This window comes from Sinocyclocheilus grahami, unplaced genomic scaffold (genome assembly GCF_001515645.1).
Source record: "Sinocyclocheilus grahami isolate Dianchi unplaced genomic scaffold, SAMN03320097.WGS_v1.1 scaffold1256.1, whole genome shotgun sequence".
Taxonomy (NCBI): domain Eukaryota; kingdom Metazoa; phylum Chordata; class Actinopteri; order Cypriniformes; family Cyprinidae; genus Sinocyclocheilus; species Sinocyclocheilus grahami.
The window spans coordinates 98,623-110,361 of record NW_015506435.1 but is presented as its reverse complement, the minus strand read 5'-3'; the positions used below and the strand labels follow the sequence as shown (position 1 = coordinate 110,361).

General features: G+C 38.9%; 1 protein-coding gene across 5 annotated transcripts in view; it reads left to right on the top strand.

Moving 5' to 3' along the window:
* LOC107568551 (inactive ubiquitin carboxyl-terminal hydrolase 54-like) overlaps nucleotides 1-11,739 on the top strand; it is an 82,297-nt gene that overhangs the window by 45,887 nt on the left and 24,671 nt on the right. For 4 of the 5 annotated variants that reach the window (XM_016254516.1, XM_016254518.1, XM_016254517.1 and 1 more), the window contains exons 3-6: nucleotides 2,068-2,160; nucleotides 6,925-7,059; nucleotides 9,171-9,284; nucleotides 9,732-9,814. In XM_016254516.1, coding sequence (XP_016110002.1) covers nucleotides 2,068-2,160; nucleotides 6,925-7,059; nucleotides 9,171-9,284; nucleotides 9,732-9,814 — 425 coding nt within the window. Of the gene's footprint in view, nucleotides 1-1,746; nucleotides 1,933-2,067; nucleotides 2,161-6,924; nucleotides 7,060-9,170; nucleotides 9,285-9,731; nucleotides 9,815-11,739 lie in introns of those variants that run through there. The other variant, XM_016254520.1, reaches the window with a different exon arrangement.

The window sequence follows — 11,739 nt, the reverse complement described above, 5'->3', positions numbered from 1 at the left end:
AAATGCTAACTTTAGCCTGATAGCACTGAAAGCGAACGTCCCACCCTCCCTGCAATCGCCGTCCAAAGCCACGCCCCCTGAACACACATACGCTCACAGACCAGAATACCAGAGACAACATTACTACAATGGGCAACATCAGCGGTTCCCAATTCCAGTGTTCGTGCCCCACCCAGTCTGCACATTTTATATGTATCTCGATGTTTGTTCTATTCGACCGTAAGTGCCCTGCGAAGTGGACATCACCGGATATTCCGCCATGATTCCAGTTCGAAGCGAGCGTATATGTTCCATACAAAGGGCATTAAAGTGTGCGAGACCTAAATGTAAATAGTATTTATTTACAGAGATATATTATGTCACACTTCACACTTCTCTAGTAAGTTTCGTCTGTGTGTGAAGATGCTGAGCAGCGCAAATCCGTGAATGAATGCTCAGAAGTGAAGTAAACTTCAACGGATTTCCCCTGCTCAGGGAGTAGGGAGCAAAGAACACGGTGTAGGGAGCATGTAAATTGGAACACAGTTCATGCACGTAGCTCTCTTCTAACGAGCTGGTTATCTGAATCAGGTGTGTTAACTAAGAGAGACATGCAAAATGGCGCAAGGACTGGAATTGGGAACCGCTGGGCTACATCATGTGTCATTCACCGGTGACAAAATTTTATAGTACAGTTAGTAAAAGTACTACAATGCCAGGAAGGAAGATCAGGTTGTTGATGTTTGTCTGCCATTCTCGCTCTGTCTGCACAGCGTGCATGAACGCGCTGATGACGTATCCTGTCTGCGCGAACCTGGTGCGCAGAGGTATGCAAATACATATTTCATATACATCTATCGAACCGAGCGTTTTGATTGAACGAACATTTCTTGGTCCTACGCCTTCCACAGAATATATAAATACAGATAAATACATTTAGACCACTTAACTTAATGATTGCTATCGGGATGCGAAGAGACTTTCAACCAGCATAACAAAAAATGTTTCTGAAAACATGTTTTCTGATTTGTGAAATTACTCTCTGAAATTGATTCTGTCAGCACTATAGATTTTAAAGGGATTCAAAGTAAAACAAATGGACAGCTATGCTTAAGACTTTTGACTGAAACAAGTAGGTCTCTTAAATGTTTTGGTTTACAGGCCAACTAACTTTTGAAGTTCATTTAGAGACTTTATCACTATTAGAGTGATTAAGACATCTGTAAAGGTAAAGTTAGACAGCAGATTAATTTGGGTAACGGAGTTGTGTTAAGTGGGACTGACAGCTCTCTCAATAATTCAGCATGCAAGCGTGTAGATCCGCCGGGCGAGCAGCGGGGGCCATGGCACACAAAGTCCCCGCTCATGGCGGGCAGGTGGGGTCAGGTCACCTCCGTAGCCTCCCAGGCACGGCCAGATGGGAGGTGTGTATGATTGTGTGTGCATGTGAGCTGCCCAGCAGGAAGCTAGCAGGTCTTTGTTTGTTCCGCTGACATTCTGCATCATCTTTCACCTGGAGACGCATACGTTCCTCAAGATGAAAGACTAAAGCTGGGAAACATGCTCATCACTTCATCTTACTCTCAGACTTCGCTCTGCTTGTTAACCTGCTCCCTGTTTCTTCAAACTCTTGGATGAAGCACACAGGCTTATCAGATGTTTGACACTTGATTGGTGAGACGTAATTGCTTCTCTCGTGATTGGTTGAGATTGTATTACGGGGTGTCAGGAAAGCTGGATTTAGGAGATTGTTGAGGAAAGGAGTCTATCAGCTTCAGAAACAATTTGCACAATCTCCATCTCCAACCTGCCTCCTGTTCTTTAGATGCCTTGCCCTTCTGAGAGAGACACTTAAGAAGAGGTGGAAAGTCAACTGCAGGCGGTGCAGAGCAGCAAGTGTTTTTTGAGCCTGATACATTTTTGATGACTAGAGCTTCTCAGGCGTTTTAGAAGGTGTGTTGAGTGTCTGATGCTTGATTCAACCTTTTCTCAGCCTTTCAGAGACCTCTCATATCATGTGCAGGCAGCATCAAAGATCAGAGGACGATGTAAATGTTTCTTTCGTTTAATTGCACATTTTTCTTATAGGTTCTCTGGCATCTGGATATCTTCCGGCGAAGTTTCCGGCAGCTCACCACGCACAAGTGCATGGAGGACTCGTGCATCTTCTGCGCTCTGAAGGTAAAGCACTGAGTCCATCAGGTTTTAACTTTATTCATGATGCATTAAGTTCATGGAGCTGACAGGGATCTCTGGTCCATTATAGCTTTTCTAATTCAGTAGTTTCCTTTTTTATATGAACGCTAATGTGTTTCTGCCTGCATATGCTTTAAGATTCTGAAATGTTATCAAATATTAAATAGTAAACTTTATTGTAGAAGCAGAGAGATAATCGGCTTGACCCCTTTTTTTTTTTTACAGATGTATTTACATTTTTAGTTTAAAGGCATAGTCCACCCACAAATGAAAACGCTGCCATCATTTACTCACCCTCATGTTGTTCCAAAACGTTATGATTTTCCTTCTTCTGTGAAACATAAAAAAACAAAACAAACAAACAAAAAAAACTGAGACATTTCTCAAAATATCTTTAAGTCAGTGGTCACCAAAACTTGTTTTTTTAATGTTGTGTTTACTAATATACAGCTCCTGTTGGTAAGTCTATAAAGAACAGCACCCAACAACTCCATTACACTACTGTGCATCCAAAAGGATAATAACTTGTTTCATGTTTTGTTTGCATAAGTTACTCAGCTTTATGTAATAGCTATTCATTCTCAAGTGAGAAATAATTAACATTTAGTTAGTATAATTACTAGTTTACATGTCTATTCTAATTATTACTTAGGCCTAGTTATTTTGTCAAAAAGCCTAAAGGACACCAGTTCTGGATATCATTTGTCTGATACAAAACATAAAAATCAGTGTTGAATCACTTCTTTGTCATTTTGTCCAGTAATTGTCAGACCATTGTATGTATTTTGGCAATATCGAATATATGGTAAAGCATTAAAAGGAATAGATATGCATCAAAAAACTAGCCATCCCGTGTTTAACTAGAGCTACGTGGCAAGCAGTGTTGTGTGTATGCAGCTCTTGCTGTGCCATTTCTTTTTCCATCCCGTTTCTTTTCAGTACCTCCCTTACTCTCATTTTTTTATTAGATTCCTTCTAATGTTCAGGATTGCCATTGGCGCTTTCCATCAAAAGTTCAATAACTCTGGAAATTAGAGATCTCTCTCCTGAGCCCTGTGCCAGTGCAGTAGGGGCCTGCCTGTCTGCTCTTACACACAGGACTGGGACAATATGTCTGTCAGCCTGTCTGCGCTCTCTCGTGGGTCTGGTACTGCCTGTATTCAGCTGTCTGTGTCTTTCTGACTTTATTCCAGTATGTTTCACGGTCAGTGACATAAGTGTAGTGCCTTTCTTGTTTCCAACCTCTCAGAGTTACATAACATAGTTTTCAGCCTTCAAAGTAAAGAAGTTAATCCTGTAATGACTCGGTTTACTGAGGAGTTTCTTAATTCAGCACAGAAGTCTTTACAGCATGGGAAATCTTAGATGCTCATATAAACCAGGAGACACTTAATTATGCTGTGTTTAAATGTGGCTTAAGAGGAAAAAAAGACTTCTTTTAATAGTATAGTTAACCCAAAAATGAAAATTCATGCAATTACTCACTGGTGTGTCATTTGAATGCCTTTCTTTCCTTCGTAAAACACTCTTCAAAACATCTTTGCTTGTCGTGCTACTTTTTTTTAATACAAAGAAATTTTATATTTTATTGATTATGATTATTGCTTACATTAAAACTAAAATGTAATCATAAACATCTTATTAATTTCGATATTATTGGAACCGATTTGAAAAAAATGATGGCGATAAGCTGGCCGATAAGACGAATAGCTCACAATGTGCTCAGGGTGTGATAGTGATAAGATCACGTCAGCAGTGTGGTCATTCTTGAAGCAAACTTTTGCCTGAATGATTCACTGTTTAGGATTGCCGGTACAGAACGACGTGTCCAGTGTGCAATAGAGTCAACAGAGTTACTAGCGTGTGCATTAGCAGTGGCGACAGCCTCCCCAGGGTCCTATTGCCCATCTGGTAAGGCGTTTCATTTACTTAGGGGGCGCTGTTGGCCTACTTGTAATAAAAATTAAGTAAAATACGCAAATATTAAGATACTTGTTTCTGAATAAATGAAGCAGTAATTGATGTCATAAAATAAAAAAAATCACAAATATGACACTTGTAAATTAAATTATATATATTATTTATTCATTAATATGTAATTAGGGTTGGGTACCGAAACCCGGTACCAATAGGGCCTTTCGCACCGCAGGAACCTTTTCATAGTACCAGAACTAATTGTGGAACTACCCACTTTTTGGCGTTTTCGCACCGCCGGAACTGTGTGTGATTTTTAGTACCGGACTGTCTTTTTCGAGAACCAAATTAGCTTCTACTCCGGAGCAGGGTCTAACCAGCACAACTGGTACTAATCGTGACGTAAGTAGACATTGATTGGCCAAACGCATATGAAAACCCCCTCCCCCGCCATGATTTAAAATGCCGTGTACATACTGTAAACATTGTGTCAACTTATTTCGCAAGTATGGAGAACAGCGATAGATGGACGGACGCTGAAGTGCAGGCACTTGTAGCTAATGTAGCACTGCCAGTTGTCGTTGGAGATTCTTAGTCCTCCTTTCCGCTCTTTCAATTGCTTTACGTATACGTCAACTTTCCATGTCCATTATTGTGAAACCCGCGAAACACAACAAAAACACAGCTTCGATCACAGCGTCCTCCATCCTCCTGTTGTTAACGTTGTTTATCTTTGTTTTAGTTGTTGAACGCCGCGCACAAATGACGTCGCTGTCGACTGTGACTGGATATGTGGATTTTCTGTGCGAGGGCGCCCTCTGGCGTCCAGTATGAATGAAACAGACATCATGTGTTCATAGTGCTAATGGCCAATCCATAATTTTGGGGGGAATTTTTATTTATTTAAAAAATGTTTAATAAGTATCGGTTTAGGCACCGGAACCGTTTTAAAAGTATTGATTTGGCACCGGTATCGAAAAAAAACCAAACGATACCCAACCCTATATGTAATGTATTATTCCAAATGGATTATGAAAACTTAAATACAAGGAACTCTTGAAAGAAAACTTTTTTTTTTTTTTTATACAGCTTTTTTGCTTTAGACCGTCTATTAATGTTAAATCCACAAATAAAATGTTAAGGTTTCAACTGCATCTGTCTGGGGGGAGAAAACACAGCAGAGATCAATTTTATTAGTTATTTTCAAGACTTTCAATGTACACTCATTAGAAAAGTTTTCTGTGCGAGGGCGCCCTCTGGCGTCCAGTATGAATGAAACAGACATCATGTGTTCATAGTGCTAATGGCCAATCCATAATTTTGGGGGGAATTTTTATTTATTTAAAAAATGTTTAATAAGTATCGGTTTAGGCACCGGAACCGTTTTAAAAGTATTGATTTGGCACCGGTATCGAAAAAAAACCCAAACGATACCCAACCCTATATGTAATGTATTATTCCAAATGGATTATGAAAACTTAAATACAAGGAACTCTTGAAAGAAAACTTTTTTTTATTTTTTTTTATTTTTTACAGCTTTTTTGCTTTAGACCGTCTATTAATGTTAAATCCACAAATAAAATGTTAAGGTTTCAACTGCATCTGTCTGGGGGGAGAAAACACAGCAGAGATCAATTTTATTAGTTATTTTCAAGACTTTCAATGTACACTCATTAGAAAAGAACTTTAATGTTTATTAGTTTTAACAAATAAGTTTTTGCTCAAAACTGTCCAAAATGAAAAAGTATTAGTTTATAATTTCCAGGAGAGACTTGAGGCCCTATTTTAACGATCTAAGCACATGGTCCGAAGCGCACAGCGCAAGTGCACTTTAGGGCGTGTCTGAATCCACTTTTGCTAGTTTAATGACGGAAAAAACGGTCTGCGCTCCAGGCACATGGTCCAAAAGGGTTGTACCTATTTTCTTAATGAGTCATGGGTGTGTTTTGAGTGTAACGTGCAATAAACCAATCAGAGTCTCATCTCCAATTCCCTTTTAAAGCCAGTTGCGCTTGCACCATGCCTGATTCACTATTTACATGGCGGGATTTGCAAGAGCAAAGACTGAACGCTTCTCCAGAGAGGAAACGGATCTGCTTGTGGGCAAGGTTAAAGCCCGCGAGCGAACAGACCATCTACAGGGCACAGTAATAATCTTTTACATTGTAATCCTTTCATTTTTAATATTTGGCATGTTTGTGCGCTACTGAGCATCCCTGTGTGTGTCTACGTGCGTTGTGCATCCACCTATAGGTGCATATTACTAACGCGCCTTTTAAATAAATAAAAAAAATACTGCGTCATTGACTTTAGACCAGGTTTTAGTTGGTCAATGGCGCAATCGTTTTCAGTTGGCTCAAAATAGCAATGCGCCTGAACACACCTCATTTTCAGACCAGCACACCCATTGGCGAACAAGTGCGTTTGCTGTTTAAACAACATGGCGGTGGATGTGAAAATGATAACTGCGTTGGGCTGAAACGAGCAAAAAACACTTGCGTCGCATTGCGCTTGGTGTATGATAGGTCCCTATGTGTTGTTTCAAAACAAAGGGAAATATATATTGGTATTGTCATTGGCTAAATTATTTGAAAAATCTCGTCATATCGGATATCGGCGAAAATCTAATATCAAGCATGCCTAATATTTGTACCTTTAGAGTAGTAATATGTGCCGTTATGGTACTACTATGAACCTTTTAGGGGTAAATGAGGTACTGCTCCAGTGACGAACTGTATAAAGGTACACTTTTTGCCCATTTTTGAAGAAGTTGTGTGATGAGGTGTTGTTGATGTTTTCTTTAACATTAATTCGAGAGCTTTGGTTGTTTTTCAGAGCATTTTTGCACAGTTCCAGTTCAGCAGCGAGAAGGTGCTGCCTTCTGATGCTCTCCGCTGCGCTCTGGCTAAAACCTTCCAGGATGAGCAGCGATTCCAGCTCGGCATTATGGACGACGCTGCCGAGTGCTTCGTAAGGGCTCTTGACTCTTTACCATCGCCCCTTAAGCTTTCCTCCCCTATAGAACGTTACTGCTTTCCCTCCTGTTCTCCTCCATGTCCTTGTTTATTCCATACTCTTTATTATGCTTTCACATGCCAAATTAGACACACTGCTCAAGAGGTAGATTTTCTTGAAGAGGAAGTTGTGCAGTCTGACAGATTTCTTGTGAACATTGTTAGCTCAGCTATATCTTGAGTCCACCAGTGCAAGTAAAAGGAAGCTGTTTGATATCCTATTTGCCCTGTATCTGTCCTTCCATGTCATTTTTGGTTGCATGTCTGCTTTCTTGTCAATATTTATCTCTTGTCTCTTGGCAGGAAGCTTGACGGTACAAAAAATGTAAACCTTCTTGTTTAAACCTTTGCTGTAATCTTTTGTAATCTCAGACACACATCTCCTATTTTGTACAGTGATTAATTTCCTCCTAATGGCTCATTTTAAAGGCCATAGCATCATAAAGAATAAGATAAAGAATGTCTCCCTGTAGTGTTGTCACGGTACCAAAATGTCAGTATTCGGTACCAATGCCAGTGAAAATCCACGGTTCTCTGTATCAATTTCGGTACCAAAGCAAAACACAAAAACATGCTAATTAAAAAATTTGACTATACTTTCATTTAATCCAAACTGTGTACATATTTAATTTTAAAGGGCTTTTAAAACCTTCTAGAGTTATTCAGCCAAGAATAACAACTAAGTTAGCTAAAAAAAAAAAAAGCCCGTAGCTGCTTTTCTGACTGATATGACACAAACAATGTTAACCATTTGTACATTCTCTAACACGCATATTTTAGATTCACAATTCATTTAAAAGCCTCTGGTGTGTAAAATAGTAAATATCATCATGTCCTCCTGTTTTTTTTTAACTCTAATAAAAGTTATAGGAGTATTAAATGGTTAATAAAGAAACTTCATTCTAATGCTCATTATATTAGCGTTAGCCGCGCTTATGCTTCGACATTAAAATATTGAATAATATTCATAACAGAAGTGGTTTTCCACAGACTTGCACTCTATTTGTGGCGGCATATAAATGCAAATTAATTCTCTGCCAGCAGGAGGCGCTTGTAGAGCGGGAGAGATAGAGGTTTCCCCGGTAACAGCTGTAATCAAATAAGCACTGACCTCACAAACGCTGCTCAGGCATTACAGGCAAGATGAATCCATCATTGAACATCCATCATTTTCTGAAGACAGTCGGTTTCCTTAAAAAATACAGTGATATAAAAACACCCGCGCCGGGTTTCGACTTTGACACATGCAGTGCTCATGTTTATTCAACAAAGTCAAAGCCTTTTGGAAAATCTATTTGTGGCGGTGAGTGAATATATTTTGATATTGTGGTGGGCCACCACAAATAAATCAATGTATGGGAAACACTGAGAAGATTTAAATATTAAAAATTAAAATGAAACTTACCTGCTTGAACTCTTTCATTTGATCTGGGTGTCTGTCTTTAAAGTGTTTTGTTAGTTTGGTGTTTCCTTCTTTTGATGTCGCCACGTCTCAGTGCTTTTATGAAGAGCGCATCTGCACACCTTTCGGATAGCGCATCAAGAACCGGGTTGACCGGGTACTCTGTACCACCGGTACTTAAAAAAAACCTGGTACCATAATGTGTTCATTTTTTTAGTACCGACTTGGTACCGAAATACCGGGTCTTTTGACAACACTAGCTCCCTGTCTCTGCCTCTCTTGACTGCTGGTTTAGCAACATCATACAATGTGCTGACCAGTAAGAACTGCAACCACAAACTGCAAATGTTCAATTTTCCCCCCTTAACCACTATTGTTGTCGGGCCATTATGCAAGACTGGAGTCACTGGTAAAGGGCAGTTGCTTAGCGAACTTTCAACATCTCCCTACAGAACACAAACCTCCCCCAACCCAACATCCTCAGCCATATCCTTCAGCCAAAAGGGCTGAGCATGCTGTTATTCACAGATTCAGTACACACCCACTGGACAGCGAGAATCAATTAACATGAGACATGCAGGACAGACACATGCCATTTCTTTTAAGTGGGATTTGGATTCAAGCACACTGATTGGTAATAATTAAGCAATAAGTTTCTCTCACAGGAGAATATCCTCATGAGGATCCACTTTCACATCTCTGATGAGACTAAGGAGGACATCTGCACGGCCAAACACTGCATCCCTCACCAGAAGTTTGCCATGACACTCTTTGAGCAGGTGAAGCCTCTTTATTAACAAGTAGCAATCTTTTTGAAGACAATATGAAACGCATTTAACTTCCATAATGGGACATATTTCTGACTGACACATATTTGTTGGTAGAAAATTGAAAATTATACATCAGAATTTGATTGGATCATGGTCTGACCTGTCTACATTGCACATGTCAGTAAATGTATTTTTTTATATTTTTAGATAAATAATCATTGATCATTTCTCTTTCATAATAACATGCATTGATGTATCATGCACAAAAATGTATGTAAATTTTTTGCTCACTTAGAAATACCTCTTTGTAATTGATATCTGCATCATTATATATGCATCAATTGTGTCAGAAGGTGTTGGAACCCTAATACACCTAGTTTTTAATATAAAATGTTGCCACGATGTCCATTTGAATAGAAAAGATAATTTAACAGATTCTTTTTTGTTCTCATTTAGTGTGTGTGCAGCAACTGTGGAGCCTCCTCAGACCCCTTGCCCTTCATTCAGATGGTCCACTACATCTCCACCACCTCTCTGTGGTGAGCAAAATCATTCCTGCAGCACACACACACACACACACAAAAATGAGCGATGCTAAAGAATGAGGTCATTTTGAAAGCTGGGACCAAAAAGGGCCACACTTTGTACGGCACAGAAAACTTCATGTCCTATACTCTTCTCCAGCTGAGCAAATGAGCTCTCTGCCACATCAAACACAGTGAAATCAATCAGAACAGAGAGAGATTCCCTCAATGGCCAAGAGCACATGGCAACAGCCATCTTAAATATTACTCTAGGTCTTCTGGACAGCAGTGCCACTGCTTTTAATCATGGATGGTGAGCGGCCAGATACAAAGCAGAAACTCGCATTAGACAATCAAACGTGGTCAGCATCTGCTTTTAGAGCTGCGCAGTCGCAGTTTGCAGACGCAGTCTGGATTACTGCATTCAGCCTGCCAGTGCAGCAGATACTTAACGTCGGGAACAAACAGTCATAAGCACAACAACGATGAAAGGACTGCATGAATATTCCAGCATGCAGCTCTGTGATTAAGGAGGATTTTTATGATAATAGCTGACATTGCAGTGGAGAAGCGCTTTCGTCTGCACAAGGACATTGACTCCCTGTGTCTTTGAACCAGATTACTGTCGTCCCACCCCAAATACTATAACCAATGGATTAAAATCTTTTTAATTATTTAGCTAAGCCATTTATCTCTGTTTCAAAACCTAGTGATCTCTAGGGCTGGGTTTTGACACAAATTTCCCAATTCGATTTGATTATCCTTCACAAGCTTTGATTAAATTCCGATTTCGATTCGATTCGATTTGATTCAATATCGATTATTTTGGATATATATCAGGTACAGGACATGGCAAATTTTCTCAAGGAAAAAAAAAATCTCTCAACTAATGCTGTAAAATATATGAGCGTTAATAATATGGAAGGTTGAAATTTGCTGATTTAGATACAAACAATATACTCAAGAGTTTTAATACTAACTTTAACTTTAAATTGCATAATTATATTTCTACTCCAATTCGTTTTTTGAAATATAAACATTTAATGGTGGTTGTCAGAAAAACTTGATGGATTTATTCAAACAAATTAAATATTGAAGAACAGTGGGGAAAAAAACGAATTATAATTAAATGTTATATGGTCCATATTTAGCAAAATGCTCCTGTCTAGATTTCATTTTTCTAGCAGAGTTCATGGTCATCGAATATGTTTTTTTCAGAGGTAAATGTGACGTTACGCGACATTGTTTACAAGCTATTGTTGTCTTTCCTCGTTTGAAACACTGATTGCACGATTACATGAGACAGGAGACGGATTTCAGTAAGTTGTACTCTTTCTTTTAACATACCTTCGGATTATCATTTCATTTTCATATTTCATGCTGCAACTGCTATTAAAGCGGAGGAGACGATCAGTTCACAGCGATCTGTCACTCCACATTAAACGGCATTAAAACGGCATTTAATATTTGAATATTGTAATAAAATGGACAGAATTTGAAATCTGAGACTTTGCTTCATATCAAAAGTAACAAATCACAAAGCTTATTGCAATTTATTGGATGGGAGGTGCGCTACAATGTTCCGTTCATTATCTGACAGACTAGACTAATCGATTCTTGGGATTTATGAATCAATATAATTTCATAAAAATTAGAATCGATTAAAATCGAGAAATCAATATTTTTCCCCAGCCCTAGTGATCTCCCTCACTACCTGCTGCCTATTGCCTACATGAAATGTTAAGTGCAGTTTACATAGGCAGGAAATTAGTTATACAAATAGTGCTGGTTCAAATGAGTTACAATACATGCAACACAAAAGGAATTATTCAATGTTCTAATGAGAACAAATGTACTTAACACAAGTTTTGACTATTTATTTTGCAGTATTGCATGAATTATATTTTTATACAGTTCAAATGCCTTTAAAACTGTTTATT